The 17,752-nt window shown below is 45.2% G+C and overlaps 2 protein-coding genes across 2 annotated transcripts in view; one reads left to right on the forward strand and one right to left on the reverse strand.

Moving 5' to 3' along the window:
• LOC145979992 (transmembrane protein 14C) overlaps positions 1–524 on the reverse strand; it is a 10,862-nt gene extending 10,338 nt beyond the window's left edge. The window contains exon 1 of the mRNA XM_083112937.1: positions 263–524. Coding sequence (XP_082969063.1) covers positions 263–338 — 76 coding nt within the window. The 5' untranslated portion in view covers positions 339–524. The remainder of the gene's footprint in view (positions 1–262) is intronic.
• NiPp1 (nuclear inhibitor of protein phosphatase 1) overlaps positions 1–17,752 on the forward strand; it is a 419,486-nt gene that overhangs the window by 68,669 nt on the left and 333,065 nt on the right. The gene's annotated exons all lie outside the window — the stretch shown is intronic.

Raw genomic sequence — 17,752 nt, forward strand, 5'->3', positions numbered from 1 at the left:
TCTGAAGGGGAGTATTAGGAGATTGCATCATGTATATTGTATCCTTTAAGATAAAAGCATTGTCACAGAGAAAGTAATGTACAGTTCGATAGAATAACCAGATGTAGGGAAGTTATCTGCAACAGCATAATGTAAAACAATATGCAACCTGCAGCAACTTAGAATTTGCTCCTTGCACTTACAAATAGAAGTAAGTGTGCATTGCCTACAACCACCAGACATCACTTGATACTATATTATTATTTGCGCAATAAAATCTTACCTGCTTTAACATAGCCAATTACTCCACCGGTTGCAACTAACGCTGCATAACCAAAACTTATAACATCTACACCCATTATTATTTCCTTTGTCCGTATGCGATATATATATATATATAAATAAAGACAATACTGAAAATAACCTTGTAGTCAATTAGTACTCAATGGTATGTGGTTGTCGCTTAGTACAATTGGTAAAAATCTAGTAATCTAGGCAAATTGCATAAACTACATAATTTACGCGTCTCAGTAAAACGTGAATCACAGTTTACTGCAAAGAGGGTTTACTGTTTATTATGGTTTATTATGTTATGGCAGTGTCTGCTGCCACGTTCTTTTTCCGCTAGGATCTCAAAAGAAGAAGAAGAAGCCAGGCCAATCATATGATGCGTAACAAAATGTGGGCGTGTACAAGCCGCAACGAGAGAACACGTGATTCAAGATGGCGAAACTAGGATCGACGGCGTAATGAGCTCCTGCTCGCTCTCGCTCTCTCTCTCTCTCGCTCTCGCTCTCTCTCTCTCTTTCTCTCTTTGTCATGCGTAAGAAAGTGGTCCGTCTCTCCTAGGAAGCCAAAGTTTAGGGTGACATGATTTCCGTTCTGTAATATTGATTGATTTTGTTTATTTTACTTCGCTTATCTGCCACTTTTGGCTAATCGCGAAGACGAGGGTGAGTAATATGATGAAATTGATGAAGGGACACTCAAAAACACTCATGGGTCGACCACTCCGCCACGGAAGCCAGCTTTAATAAAAATTAAGTAAACAATGAACTTTCTTCCATTCCGCTCCTAAAATGCATGCACCATGTGAGTTGAGTTGGGAGTCCACTTTATGCACAGTAAGGCTAATCGGGACTGGACCTACAGTTTAAAGTGGGATCCGAAACACTTGTGCCTCTACCGGGTATCGAACCCGGCATGTACCATTTGATTTTAACTAAATCTGGGACTAATTATTAGGAAAGAACGTATCTCATTGAGTTTTGAGTTGTTTTTTTTATTATTATTTTATGCACAGATAGGCTAATTGGGACTGGATTTACAGTTTAATGTAACTTCGTTCTACCATCCTTTCCAGCGGCTCTGCAAACTACTCTTTTGCTACTTGATGTTGACTAACGCCACGTCATACCCAGAGACTCTTCTTTTTGCTAATATTTGTCATCAGTCAGACTCATTTCAATGGCCAATAACCCCCTTCCCCCTCTGCTCTCCTCCAAGTAACTTTCCCTGCATTCATGATGTGTGATTTGATTTATTTTCATCATATTTGTGCAATGCATTTGTAATAACGTGGGGCATATTATTGAGCAAAGAACTAGGTACATGACCTTCAATGACCCCTGAGAGACAATAGACGTATTAGAAGTTCCAGAATGAACCTGGCTGGCTTCCCAGCGATCTCCACAGAGTGTCTCTTTAGTCGAGCTGCGAACCATCATATTATCTTGAAACGGGGATGTAGGAAGCACAATACATTGTAAAAAGAGCGGAGAGGGAAGAATACACGAGACAAGACTGGTTGTGCAATTGTTATTTTACGTTGCTTTTCTTCCTGTTTAGGCTAATCGCGACAACGAGGACGGGTGAGTGTTGATATGATGAAACTGATGAACATTTACAAAGAACAATCATGCCCGGGCTGGGATTCGAACCCGGGGCCCCTTGCCTCGTAGCGCGATGTGCTAACCACTAAATCGCGGAGGGTCGGCACGAGACAAGAATTGGATGGTAAAATGGAAAATGTAACCGAATCAAAAATATGTTTGTAAAAAAGTTACAGGTAGAACTTAGAGGAAAAAAAATAAAACAAGTAATCAAGCAAGAAAAGCAGCACCGGAAAACATAGGTGCCGATTTCTAGCGATATTAGGAGGGCATAGTTAAGCGAAGTATGAATACCAATTTCTTTCCGCGTGCGGGTAGGTACACTGAAAACATAAAAACATGTATCAGCAGGGCTGGATTAACCTATGGGAAACTGGGTCAATTGCCCCGGGACCCCCACCAAGAGGAAGCTGTGAAGGGCCTCCACCAAAAAAAATTATTTTATCCAGATGGCTATGCTTGTGAAAAATTACATAAGAAGTTGTATTTTACAAATAAAATAAAAACTTCAATATTGTCGTATGTCTACACTCTTCTGGATCCAATTGTAGCACAGCTCTCAGTCGATCTGTTTGTAGATATCTGAAGCTCACTATACTTTATACCATGGATTGATTTGGCTGTGGTGTGGAAATAAGGCACACTTATTCAAACAACCAATTCTCAGATACGATTAAGATAATAAATAATCCTACGAAGTACATAACTTTCTTTCGTTAATAACATCGTATTAGAACAGTGAGTTTTTCTAGGGAATAAATTGTGGAGAAACTAGCGCTTTCTCAAAAATGAAATTAGTGAAAAACAGGCTTCGTGCTGCCATGGGACAGGATCGCTTATCCAATCTTTGTTTATTAAGCATTGAACATGAACTTCTTCGTAAATTGGACTACCATGATATAGTAGATGAATTTTCGGCGAAAAAGGCAAGAAAACTGTGTCTACTATAAGTGTTAAGACTTTGGGAATTTTCTTGAAGAAAGTGTAGTTACTACAATTTCCACAATGAACCTGTCGGTAGTTGTCCAGTAGATGGACCGTGCATATGTAGTGACATATTTACTCTTAATTGTAAATAATATAATTTACAATAAATTATGTACGTAAGTACAGTCTACTGCTCAGTTCTCTGTTTCCGTCTGAACCCCCTTAGTATTTACTATATATTGTAGTGTTCACTCTTCATAATATACTGTAGACATTTAGACCCAGAATTTTACTGCTGCTATAGCGTTACAATTTTCGTCCTGTAACTTTATTTTACTGCGCTATTCTCCCTGCAAACCTACCTGCGATATGTTCGATTGTGAATGACAACTGATTCTAAAATCAGGCTACCATTTCAACTGCTGAAAATTGGTGGTTAACATGTTGAGCTAATAAAGCTCCTAGTAAAAAATAATAAACAAATGGGGGACCCCCACAAAACATTTTGCCCAGGGGCCTCCACAAACCTTGATACGGCCCTATGTATCAGGGTACATCGAACTTTATTAGCTAGATAACGGTAACGCCCTCGCCTTGTAATCACTGGGTCCCGGGTTCGATTCTCGATGCAGGCACATAGTGGTTCGGATCCCACTATAAACTCTAGGTCCAGTCCTAATTAACCTTACTGTGCATAAAGTGGACTTGAAATAAACAAAAACTGGCGCGCGTATTTTTTCAAATGTTTGTTACGCATCGTATAAGTATCGGGTGTCCCAGAAGTCTTTCCCTGATTACAAACTTTATTCATATCCGCTATATATGCAATGTAGAGATGTGAACGTGGTGCCAAAATATTGGAAAACTAACCAAGTTTATTTGTTGCAGGTTTCAGTAATGTGGCTGTAGTGTAGCAGTGTCAGTGCCAAGGAATCCGGAATTAATGCTCTTGACATCGGGTGGCATCTTTCCATACAATGTTTCTTTGGACTTGACAGGATTTGGGAATGAAGATAAATTCCATTTTTTAAATACCAACTTATTGATGGCAGATATTCTATACGAAAGAATTATGTACATTTGAAAGTTCCTCTGCACTGTTATTGGTGACCGGGTCTCGTGATACCAGAGGACATGCTGATTTGTGAACATTTCCGGTTTTCTGGGCACTGACACTGCTACACTACAGCCACGTTACTCAAACCTGCAACAAAAAAAACTTGGTTAGTTTTCCAACATTTTGGCACCACTTTCACATCTCTACCTTGCATACAGCGGATATGAATAAAGTTTGTAATCAGGGAAAGACTTCTGGGACACCCATACCTATAACACTGCCACTTCCAGCGACACACACATGTTTACAGGTATAAATGAAAACAACATTGCTATGTAATCTTGATTAACCCATCCGCATACCATTTAAATGACAATTTTTTTGCCATGAAATACCATTTAAATTTGGCTATCTCCCGTGAAGGTTGCACAGCAAGACAAGATGTCAAATATTGTGAAAACTATTCAAGCAATTTTATATATTGAAGTGGAAGTACAGTAATAAGTTTGCACATATGCAGTTTACTTGAAAGATAATTAGAAACTCACCTAATAAATTTGATCACACACACACCTTTGCATTCCATTTCCATTCCTGAAATTTTTATATTTTTCCTGCCACAGCCACGTTTTCCTCACTTTCACTACATTCTTCAGTTTCACTAACACAAAATGAACCCCCGTGTTCACCTCCACTTTCAAAATCCACATTTTCCTCTTCATCGCTATCGAAAAGCAACTTTTCAATCGCAGAATCTTCTACAACATTCTTATGCAACATGTTTGCAAGACGTAACAAATGAAGGTTTGTTTACATGAGAAATTACTGAACAAAACACGCTTGAAATGGTATGAAAAACTTAGCAGCACAAACATACACGTCATAGATTTGAAAGATCATACAACCTCTGCCATCTATTGAATGAAAAAGGAACTACGTGATGAAAATCAGGAACCCGTCGATTCGACGAGTAGGTAAGCGGATGGGTTAAATAACAACAGTGGCATATTTCAGCAGAACATATACTTTCAACTTCTACTCGACTTTTCCGAATGTGGATATTCTTCAATCACAATTTTCAGTGCAATCTTCCATTACTTCTTTAGTGCCAAATATATCCAGATTTTCCTTATGCAGTTGAAACAGTGCTACAGAGATAATACGCTTTGGGTCACCGTACTTCATTAGTAGTTCTTGAAGCGATGCAAAGGATTGAAGCTAATTGAAGCCTCGGAAGAAGTTTTTCTTTTTATTGTTCGACATAAAATCTTATCTGCTCTGTCACGTAACCATTTTCAAATTGATAGTACGTGTAATATATCCCACTAGAGTAAGCTATTTTGCAGTACATAAATAAAAATTAACAAATAGCTCCTTTTAGACCCTACAGTCAGGGTCTTTTACAATCTCTTTTTCGTTATTGCATGGCAGGAGTGGATAATGAATTTTCCATCTGGAGGAGTGTAAGTTCATATTTCGGGGGTGTAAGAGTAAATTTTGTATAAAGGTTACCCATAAATTTAGCCCTGGTGAAACGTTATAGGGGATGTTGAGGAACTTCTTGAGGGTGACTGCGTGATGTTTGATAAATTTTAATTTTGTGGTGGAGGGGATACCAATAAATTCTTGTGAAGCATGGAAATGTAAATGAGAGGTACACGTTGATCCATTTTCTATGGTTGAAAGTTTTGCACAGAAGTGGAATGCATTTGTTCTGTGATCATGCAAAGCATTGTGCGAAATCCTATGAGGGATTTCCCCTCACCAATAATTTTGTCCTAAGATATTTCCAAGAATTTCGTGGGGGAGAATTTTTCTTACAACAACAAAAGATAAGCAATTAGTCTTCATTTCAAACACTTTACTAAGAATAATATTGATAACGCACACAAAGTAGTGTGTTTGGAAGAATGACATAATGTTTGCTACATTCCAACTGCAAATTATTTATCAGTATCTGCAAATATAAAATGCGGATAAGGATTACGTGAAATGGGTGAAAGGACAATCACAAACACAAACAGACAACCCAACATGAGTCCCACGGAGGATTATCCTGGCTACAAGTCTAGGTGCCAGAGCCTCGTTAGTCAGCAAATGCAGTCCAGGGTGTAGTGGAGAACGGGGCCAATTGTAACACAGAGCAAATGCAGCATTCGTTACTGTGCTCCTGTCGTGAGGCATCTGCAGAAAGAAGAACTCAGTCGTAAGTGTCTCATGTGGCGGCGTTGCCTATGTCATGATTACTGCAGCTATTACTCGCATTTTCTCCCAATTTAAACTAACTAACTAACTAACTCCCTAGCCTTCTTAAACCCGAAGGTTCATGGCTGCAGCAACACAGGCCTTCCATCTGTCCCTATCTTGAGCAAGTTCTATATGCTCTTTTCCATCCCTACCGATTTCCCTTAGGTCCATCTCAACGTTGTCCCTCCATTTTCGTCTTGGCCTTCCAACAGGTCTCTTACCATCAGGTTTCCCAACAAGAATCCTGTAAACTCCTCTCTCCTCTCCCATTCGTGCCACATGGCCTGCCCACCTAAGTCTTCTTGATTTAATTATTCTAATAATATCTGGACATGAAAACAAATTATGTAGTTCTCCCAATTTAAACATGTAAGTAAAAACGTAACGCACTCCTTTATTGTTTAATAGTACTTTCTCGATGTTGTCTGATCAAGGTTTGTCTATACCATTGCAATACGCCTTATTTTATGTATTTGTTAATATAGATATGCATTTCTGGTGTCGTGGTCGTGGTTAGTAGCTGCAAGCCCGCAAACAATATGGCGTCAAGCCGGCCCCCGTGACTGAGTGGTTAGCATATCGCGCTACGAAAGCCAGGGGTGCCGGGTTCGAATCCCGGCCTGAGCAGGATGTTTGTAAATTGATTGATTCATTCATTTATTATTTTAAGTCTACTTTATGCACAGCAAGGCTAATCAGGACTGGACCTACTGTTTAAAGTGGGATCCGAACCACTTGTGCCTCCACCGGGTATCGAACCCTGGACCCCTTGATTACAAGGCGACGACGCTGCCACTGCGCCATTCATGAATTTCATCATATCATCACTCATCCCCATCTTCGCAAATTAGCCAAAGTGGCGCAAAAGGCGAAGCAAAATAAAGCAAATCAATCAATATGGCGTCAGGTGGGGCAAAGGTAACATTTAATTGTGACAGTTGTAACACTGTTACAATTGCCCCTTGTCCTGTCCATTTCCCATTTAAAATATTTGCTTGTTTTGTAATATGAAACATAGCTAGTACAAAATTTTGAAATATTACATTCTATTTGATTGAGAATGGTAAGAGGTAGAAAAATAAAGGACGAGCCCCTTCACAAAATAACATAAAATAACAATGAAAAAGCTGTAAAGTTAGTTCTGGAACACAATGTTTCAATCACACACCATTTGTCATGTGACATTGTGACAGTCAGATTTACCGTCATTATTATTATTATCATTATTATTCATGTATGTAGCGGTAAAAAGACGTGTCGATTCAAAGTGTTGAGTGTTTTCATTTGTAAGATTACATATTTGATTTTTGCCAAGCCGACGGGAGGAACGAGACGTTCGCTTGTGTTAAGGGTGAGCACCTGAAGGGTCACGCTATGCGCCTAAAGCTTAGGAAATTCGACCGTAATGACAAACATTTAAATATCTCGGTTTCCAACGGTCAGATTCATATGAAACTTATACCAGCGCAGCGGCATGTGTGCAAGGACAGATGTGTGGAGTTTCGTCACGATCAAGCGACAATTACGGACGCCAGATCAAATCGGTTCTAATTGATCAGTTTGTGGACAGCGATTGCAATTGAGCTATGGGCGACAGCCAGGCGGAAGCTTAATCCGTCTGGGTAAACTTCGGACACGGTCCGTCCTAGTTTGGAGACAATAGAGCAAAGTGAAATGACCTCTTCGGAAGCGTCGCTTCAACGAACGCCTAGCGTCTCTTTTCAAAATCTAAATAAAACGAAGGACATGGTTTTTCGACACACAGTCTTACCGCGATCCTTGTAGGGAGAGCAGCTCCGCGCTACCTCTCCATATACAGTTTTGCCGCGATTCTTGGAACGAGAGCACCTTCGCGCTACCTTTCGTGTACAGTGGACCTTGTTGTGTTGTGCGAACACCAGTGTGTGTGATAGGCAGTAAGTCTACACGAGTGCGCCTACCTCAACCGCTGGGGGAAGTTGAAGCGAAACCGTGTTTCCGTGATTACCTTACGCCATTTATAATTTTGAGAAACAAGGAACACCGGAAACTATGGCGGGCTAGAGGAAGAAAGGAGATGAGGGCGTTACGTCGATTCGCCCGACGTCAGAAGAAACTACGCCGATGATGCCTATCCGCCGCCATGGAGAGAGAGAGAACGTCGAACGCCGCCCTATTGATACGCCGACGACGCCACCATCCGCCACGTTGACGCCCCGACGACGCCTACCAGCCGCGACAGAGAGACGTAGAGAGAGATGTTGACGCCCCGACGACGCCGACGACGCCTACCATCCGCCACGTTGACGCCCCGACGACGCCGACGACGCCTACAACGACCGCTCGGATGCGACGTCCGAACCGCGCCATACCACGTAGATCCACCGATCCCGAGAGGAAGAGGAGCCGGGGAACTAGGTGTTTGAATCCTTTTCGCATCTTCATCGTCGCGACCAAAGAAACCTTTCGCGTGGATACTATGTGTTTTCAATCGCCCATAAAGACGCCAGGATGCACCCCGGAAGCTGAGAGATGGTAAAGTATTCATCTGTGTGAACCTTAACACGTGACGGCCCGATTGATTTAGAGAACGCCCTTGAAATTCGTCGACATTTAGAAAACGCCCACTCAACTCGAACTTCATACCAAACTCCCGTCGCGCTTGTCATTTGTAATTTATTCGTCTCAGGTCAATTTTTCTTATTCCTTGTGATATTTTTTTTATGACCTTAAATTCATTGTTGTTTGTGCTCCTTTGTATTTGTTTAAAGTGCGTACTATTAGAGTAAAGCGCCGCCCACTTAATTGTTTAATCTACTGGAGGTTTGTTCAATTTTTTATGTGTCAATGCTAGCTATGTCAGGCCGCATGTGTGACTATTTAGTAAAAGTATTTGCCTGGTAATGTGAATTGCTCGTCGCGGCGAAGTGTTTAAGTCCCGCCTGCTAGCGAGTATAGGTTTGCGTCACTCAACGGAGGTTATTAGTTATGTTTGAACCACGTGAGGTCTTGTAAAAGGAAAACGTCCGCCCACGTGAATGTAATTGCCGTTGAGACGCCTTTGTTTATACTGGTCAAGTAATGTATTGTCACCGCGCCGACTAGTTTCTTTTTAAAAACAAAAGGTGAACTTAAGTAAGGGCTGGCTAGGATTTAAGTAGCACTGGAGCAAAATCACAAATGACCTGATTAGACAAAAAGTAAGATAAAATTAATTGAGAATGCAATAATTAGGGCTTGTCGTGATAAAACCTGTACATGTCATGTATAATTTCTTGTGTCGATGACCCCATGAGGATTGAATCTGAGAGAGAATGTGAGAGTGCAAGTGTGGGGACCTGTAATGATTCCATTTTTGTTGGTTATGAATAGAATATACTTTTTATTTTCATGTTAATTTTGGGCTATATCATTTTCGTATGCATGTCGCTACCCGTGATTTTCAGGTATGCAGCTAGCCGCTTCCCGGCTACAGGTAAAGAGGTGGTAATTTGAAAGTACATATGTCTTTGTGTTTATTCGATATGGCTTATCACTATGCACTGTCGGTCACCGGTTCCTACACACGAACTTAACCTGGACCGTAACGCTATTTCGCTTGTCCGAGGGAGATTTTGCCGCCTCTATCTAGGTAGTGGTTGCATTTGTTTTCCCGGGCAAGGGAGGGCGTAGCATACATTTTTGGCGCCGCGAACACAGGGACCGGTATATTTTAAATCGAAAGCACCCTCAGTGCAGGTGCATATGTCGTTTTTGTAAGGGCTACGTCAGGCGTATTTTGGTGTCATGTAACTGTGTTTCATTGTGAGATTTTATTGTTTTATTTTGACGTGAGGTGGTAATTGAGATATTAGGCGTTTATTTTGTTAAGGTAGTAGGGCAGCTACTTAAGGCGTTAGGCATTTTAAAATTTTTGTTGGCATATGGCATTAGGCGTTAAGTTGAGTTCTGGCAAAAGGGGAATCGACCGCCCTTATCTTTTTTCGTTTGTGAATTGTTTAAATACATACATTGGTATATATTGTGAGCGCTTACGTTTACGCTTGTCAGCGAGCATTGAGAATCGACCGAGGGTTGAATATTTGATTTCATGAAATTGCGCAACCGCCGCATCGAGAACTTAAACATGAGTGACGTAAGGGTGATTTGCGATGTCTGCAGCGAGGAGTTCCCAGAAAGTGAAAATGTCTGCACAGCTAGACAGGTTTGTTCCCGGTGCGACGTTGAAGAAACCAGTCTACCGAACAGCGGGGGGCAAGCCAATGAGACCAGCGCGCAACAGGTATCTCTGGGAGAAGCAGAACGGGCCAACGAAGCAGCTAGCCTCAGTGGTACCAACTCCCAACAGATCATCGAGATGCTACTGCGGATGGAAGCCAAGATGGAAGCCAAGATGGAGGCCACGCGAAGCGGGATGGAGGCCACGCGAAGCGGGATGGAAGCCACCCAAAGAAAGATAGAGGCCATCAGCACCCAGATGCGAGTGACGGAAGACCGCCTCCAGGAGACCATCCGTACTTCCGGTGAGGTGATTACGCGGGAACTCGTCGCGCGGGTACAGGAATGCGAATCCCGGGTCGAAGCCAAGATCGCCGACACCAACGCGCGGGTCAACCGGCAAGAAAACCAGATGGCAACACTGTCTCAGAGCGTGCGCGACCAAGAGGAAGGTATGCAGCAGATGGCCCGACAATGCGTGCAGCTGGAAGCGACATGTGACTGTGGCATAGACACCCTGGGGCGACAAGTGAGAGAAATTTCAGGTCGAGCTGAAGGAAACTCCGAACGAATTGAGGACCTCGAGATGAAAGTGCGTCAACTGAGCGTGACTAGCAGCGGCACTTCACAATCGTCGCGGGAGCCCAGATTGACGTCACCACCGGCAGCCGACGTCGCCACTTGTTCGAACGGGGGAAGCGATCAGCGAGCTCCAGAAACGCCCCGCCCCCTTCGAAGAGAAGACGCTGCGTCACCACGGTTGAGTCCAAGCCGCGAGCAGGGGGAGGAAAATTTACACTTTGACCCATCGTCCGCCAGGAGAGCTCTGTTTCCGCCCGAATACCGGAAGCACTTCAAAAAATTTTCGGGTGCTGACAGAATTCTTCCTTCCACGTACCTCGAGGAATTTACCTCTACTGCCCGTGAGTTAGGTCTGACAGACGAGGATAGGCTTCTGATTCTGAAAGGTTTAATGCAGGACCGGGCCAAGAACTGGATGGACAGGAACGAGGGGAACTTCAATTCATATGAGGAGTTCAAAGAAGCGTTTCTCACTTATTTTCAACGTCCCCTGCAGGTCGAGAGGATGCTGATGCAGGTGCGAAACGAACGATACGACAGGGGCGGAGGACTCACGTATGCCCAGTACTTTTGGAAACGTTACAATGAGTTCAAGTCTCTGCAACCCCAAATGACCACGGCGGAGATAATAGCCGCTCTGGTGTACCATTTCCCACACGAGATTCGTCGTCATCTCAATGGAGCATGCGTGTTTGACGCCGACGCGATGTCCCTCACACTGGAAAACCTGTTTCAGTGCGAGGAGGAGAGGCAGAAAACCAGGGGTGAGAAGTTTAGCAAGCGGCGCCGACCGGAAGATGATTCGTCGAACCGGAATAAACACGCGCGCGTTCATCTAGTCCAGCAGGGATGGAGAGGGCAGCACCACGCTCCAGGGGCTGAATGGAACCGCCAGCTGCAAGATCCACCTTCACCGCGACGAAGACGCCCGTTCAGAGGCAGGAGACGGCGTGGAGGTCCGACTCGTGCGTCGCCAAGGAGGAACGACAGCTTCTTTCAGAACGGCCAAGTCCGGGATGGCTTTTATCAGCGCCACGCGGATAGCAGGTCGGTCAGCCCGGAGTCAGATCGGGGAGATGCAGGACGCCGTGGAGCGAGGACGCAACGGAGCCCAGCGAGAGAAGAGACCAGGCCGAATTCCAGACGCGGTTCGCCCAGGCCAGGACCGTCGGGATACCAGCATCCGGGAAACTAATAAAAGTCTCGCGTCAGGGCTCGGATGCGGGGCAGACTACACCTGATCCACCTTCGCTTGAGCCGAACCACCCGGATGAAACAAAGACCACGCCGATCAGGATTCGTGCCGCTTGGCTGGACGAGGAGATCCACGCCGACGAAGAAGCCGAGGAAAGTCACGAGGACCGCTGGCCTTCGAAATCGCCACGTGTACAACTGTGAGTGGGCGATGAAATTGTGATGGGGCTCCTAGACACGGGAAGTGAGGCAAGCTTATGCTCGGAGGCAACTTGGCGGCGCGTGACAAAGGGAGTGCGCAGGCCACAACTTCGGCACGTACGAGACTTTAGACTCATCGATTTCTCGGGCAAAGCGAGGGAGAGGCCCCTCGGTCACACCATTCTGCAGGCAACGCTGGATGAACATCACGTTGAGGTTGAGGTTCTGGTGGTCCAGTCATTGTCCGTGGACCTGCTGCTAGGAATGGATTTCCTGAGCCGGTATGCGTCTGTGCTCAACATCGGTCGGCACTTTGTAACCTTGAATAATCGCGACGAAGAGTTTAACGTCGAATTCTGGAGGTCAGGCGCAGGAGAAGAGGGCGAGTTCCAGCCCGTCGTCGCTTTATGTTAAGAGGTCGACCGCGACAAAGGAGTACAGGAAAGATTGCACGCCGCAGTTGCTTCATGTGAGAATCTCTCGGCGAGTCAAAAGCAAGTTTTCGCCAATCTTTTGAGGGATAATGCCGTCGTTCTTGATGAAAGGCCAGGAAAGTGCCGGAAGTATACGCATGAAATCCGTGTCGAGGGAGAAAGTCCAGTTGTCAGTAAGCCTTACCCGATAGCGTTTACACATCGACCGGAAGTGCGTCGGCAGCTGCAGCAGATGCTGGAGTGGGGCGTAATAAGGAAATCACGCTCAGTACATTTGAATCCTCTACTCGTGGTGAAGAAATTTGACAATAGCCTCAGAATTTGCGGAGATTTTCGCGCGCTAAATACGAGGTGTAAGCTGGAACGCGTCAGAACATTAAAACTACAGGACACCCTACAACTGTTCCATGGAAAACACGTGTTCTCAAAAATCGATATGTTATCTGGATTCTGGCAGGTTCCCTTGTGCGAACAGAGCATGCCTTATACAGCCTTCGGATTCGAGGATAACTTATATGAGTTTACCGTCGCTCCGTTCGGAATCTCTAACGGCGTGCAAGCCTTCACGAACGCCATGGCGGAAGTGCTCGGAGACGAAGTGAAAGATTTCTGTCTGTGGTATGTAGATGACATCTTGTGCTTCTCGAGAAACGTAGAGGAACATTTCGAACATCTAAACCTGATCCTCACTAAATTACGAGATGCGGGAATGACAATTAAACTCGAGAAATCGGCTTTCTTTCAACCGGAAGTGCAATTTTTGGGCCACATTATAGACGCGCAAGGCGTGAGGCAGGACCCAGTGAAGTTTGAAACCATAAGGAAGCTTGAGCCCCCGACATCAAGGAAAGGAGTCCAGCGCCTTCTAGGGATATTTACGTGGCACCGGCGCTTCATACAGAACTTCAGCGAACTTGCGTCACCCCTATTTGAACTGCTGAAACAAGGAAAGGCATGGAATTGGACGGATCAACATCAAGGAGCCCTAGATAAACTGAAGGACGCCGTCTGTGAACAGCTTCGCCTCTACCACGCTGATTTTTCTGACGTCTTTTATGTCCAGTGCGACGCTTCAATCACGGCCGTGGGCGCAGTACTCTATCAAGAAAAGGAGGGGGAGAAACGTGTGATTCAGTACGCCAGTCGTTCCCTGCGGGGGGCAGAGAGAAATTACACCGTCGGAGAACTCGAGTGCCTGGCCGTGGTGTGGGCCATCGAAACCTTTCATGTTTATCTGGCCGGAGGACACTTTGTTGTGAGAACTGACCACCGGAATCTCCAATGGCTGCACCGCGCGAAAAACTGGAGTGGGAGACTAACGAGGTGGAGCAATCGCCTTCAGCGCTACTCGTTCGAGGTGGAGTATGTGAAAGGGCGAGAGAATGTTGTGCCTGATGCCCTGTCAAGATACGTTGGGGGGAAAGGATTAACAAAAGTGCACGTAAATTTGATGCAGTTCGATTCCCTGTACCTGACCACCTTCAGCCGCGGGCGGTTTATAGAAATGCAACACGAAGATGCCGAGCTCGCGCAGTACTTCAGTATCCTGGAAGACCAGCGACCCGCAGATCCACGTCGCCAGCGACGCGTGAAAGAGCATTTTGTCGTCGCGAACGGGATCCTGTGCAAGACAGATGTCCACAACCCGGAGCGCCTGAGGGTATATGTGCCAGCTGAAGCGAGAAAGAAAATCTTGGAGGAAGCGCATGACAAATCAGGTCACTTCGGGGGGAGGAAAATGTGGAGATACCTCGAGAGTACCTATTATTGGAAAGGGATGCGGAAAGACGCTAAGAAATGGGTGCGCGATTGCGTCATCTGTATGCAAACTAAGCCTAACCGCGTCAGAGCAGCAAAAAACCCAACATCGTTTGTGGCAGAGAAACCGCGGGAAGTGTTGTTCGCAGACTGCGTGGGACCACTCCCGAAGAGCAAGGACGGCACGAAGTACCTATTCACAGTCATGGATGGATGCAGTCGTTTCCTAGTTGCGTATCCAGTCAGGTCAACCGCGACGAGAGTGTTGCTCCGTAAGCTCACTGAAAATTACTTTGTACACCTCGGAACTCCGCGCTACATACTCACGGACCGCGGAGCTCAGTTCACAAGTAGCCTCTGGAGGGACACTTTGGAAGCATACGCAGTGAAGCCCATATGGACCCCGAGCTACAGGCCGCAGGCAAACAAGGTCGAACGCATGCACTGTGAAATGAACCGCCTCTTGAGATTATTTTGCCATAAACAGCATCAGGAATGGAGCAAGCACGTCACCTCGATTGTACTCCTCCTAAACAACACAGAATCCGACACCCTTGGGTTCACACCAGCAGAGCTACAATTCGGCAGCACACCTCGGAGAGACGTAATTCGTCACTTTGGATTGAGGGAGGACAACCGCGACCCAACTGTCAAGCAAAAGATCCTGATGGCCGTCGAACGGACGAGAGAAACCAGGAGGAAGGCCAATGAAAGACAGGCAAGAGACGGCGCCGAGATTCGAACTGGAGACCTCGCATTCGTAAAAAATCACGGACTTAGCTCTCAAATTGAAGGGAAAATCAAGAAGCTCTTTTTCATGTACGATGGTCCGTACTTCTGCAAGAGCAAGCTCGCCGCCAATATTCTGGAGTTAGTGGACTGCACGTCTGGGAAGACCATAGCACCCCAGCATATAGAGAACTGCCAGAGGTGGAACTGTTCCGATGAGAAGCGCAGAGAGTGGACAGCACTGTACGAGAGTAAGAGCGACGTAAGAGTGCAAGCTGACGCGTAAATGCTCACTTCTTGTTCTTGTTTTGTGTACATACTCTTCATGTTATGTTTATATTCAGGGTGTTATTATATATGTTATGTATCTGGAAGGTCACAGTGTCCGTGCCGTTCAGAGAGTAAATTTCTATATACAGAGTGTACATGTATTTGCTTGTCAATTTTTATATACAGGGTGTTAATGTATTTGTTTGCCAATTTATATACAGGGTGTTCATGTATTTGTTGGTCTATTTTATATACAGAGTGTTCAAGGATTTGTAAACAAAAAAAATTGTCCCTGTGTAGAGCGAATTTTTCACGCTTACGAAATCCTTGGAAGAAGGAGAAGGGCGAGGTTGTGACAGTCAGATTTACCGTCATTATTATTATTATCATTATTATTCATGTATGTAGCGGTAAAAAGACGTGTCGATTCAAAGTGTTGAGTGTTTTCATTTGTAAGATTACATATTTGATTTTTGCCAAGCCGACGGGAGGAACGAGACGTTCGCTTGTGTTAAGGGTGAGCACCTGAAGGGTCACGCTATGCGCCTAAAGCTTAGGAAATTCGACCGTAATGACAAACATTTAAATATCTCGGTTTCCAACGGTCAGATTCATGTGAAACTTATACCAGCGCAGCGGCATGTGTGCAAGGACAGATGTGTGGAGTTTCGTCACGATCAAGCGACAATTACGGACGCCAGATCAAATCGGTTCTAATTGATCAGTTTGTGGACAGCGATTGCAATTGAGCTATGGGCGACAGCCAGGCGGAAGCTTAATCCGTCTGGGTAAACTTCGGACACGGTCCGTCCTAGTTTGGAGACAATAGAGCAAAGTGAAATGACCTCTTCGGAAGCGTCGCTTCAACGAACGCCTAGCGTCTCTTTTCAAAATCTAAATAAAACGAAGGACATGGTTTTTCGACACACAGTCTTACCGCGATCCTTGTAGGGAGAGCAGCTCCGCGCTACCTCTCCATATACAGTTTTGCCGCGATTCTTGGAACGAGAGCACCTTCGCGCTACCTTTCGTGTACAGTGGACCTTGTTGTGTTGTGCGAACACCAGTGTGTGTGATAGGCAGTAAGTCTACACGAGTGCGCCTACCTCAACCGCTGGGGGAAGTTGAAGCGAAACCGTGTTTCCGTGATTACCTTACGCCATTTATAATTTTGAGAAACAAGGAACACCGGAAACTATGGCGGGCTAGAGGAAGAAAGGAGATGAGGGCGTTACGTCGATTCGCCCGACGTCAGAAGAAACTACGCCGATGATGCCTATCCGCCGCCATGGAGAGAGAGAGAACGTCGAACGCCGCCCTATTGATACGCCGACGACGCCACCATCCGCCACGTTGACGCCCCGACGACGCCTACCAGCCGCGACAGAGAGACGTAGAGAGAGATGTTGACGCCCCGACGACGCCGACGACGCCTACCATCCGCCACGTTGACGCCCCGACGACGCCGACGACGCCTACAACGACCGCTCGGATGCGACGTCCGAACCGCGCCATACCACGTAGATCCACCGATCCCGAGAGGAAGAGGAGCCGGGGAACTAGGTGTTTGAATCCTTTTCGCATCTTCATCGTCGCGACCAAAGAAACCTTTCGCGTGGATACTATGTGTTTTCAATCGCCCATAAAGACGCCAGGATGCACCCCGGAAGCTGAGAGATGGTAAAGTATTCATCTGTGTGAACCTTAACACGTGACGGCCCGATTGATTTAGAGAACGCCCTTGAAATTCGTCGACATTTAGAAAACGCCCACTCAACTCGAACTTCATACCAAACTCCCGTCGCGCTTGTCATTTGTAATTTATTCGTCTCAGGTCAATTTTTCTTATTCCTTGTGATATTTTTTTTATGACCTTAAATTCATTGTTGTTTGTGCTCCTTTGTATTTGTTTAAAGTGCGTACTATTAGAGTAAAGCGCCGCCCACTTAATTGTTTAATCTACTGGAGGTTTGTTCAATTTTTTATGTGTCAATGCTAGCTATGTCAGGCCGCATGTGTGACTATTTAGTAAAAGTATTTGCCTGGTAATGTGAATTGCTCGTCGCGGCGAAGTGTTTAAGTCCCGCCTGCTAGCGAGTATAGGTTTGCGTCACTCAACGGAGGTTATTAGTTATGTTTGAACCACGTGAGGTCTTGTAAAAGGAAAACGTCCGCCCACGTGAATGTAATTGCCGTTGAGACGCCTTTGTTTATACTGGTCAAGTAATGTATTGTCACCGCGCCGACTAGTTTCTTTTTAAAAACAAAAGGTGAACTTAAGTAAG

This window comes from Lepisma saccharinum, chromosome 27 (assembly GCF_977018435.1).
Source record: "Lepisma saccharinum chromosome 27, izLepSacc3.1, whole genome shotgun sequence".
In the NCBI taxonomy this organism is placed as follows: Eukaryota; Metazoa; Arthropoda; class Insecta; order Zygentoma; family Lepismatidae; genus Lepisma; species Lepisma saccharinum.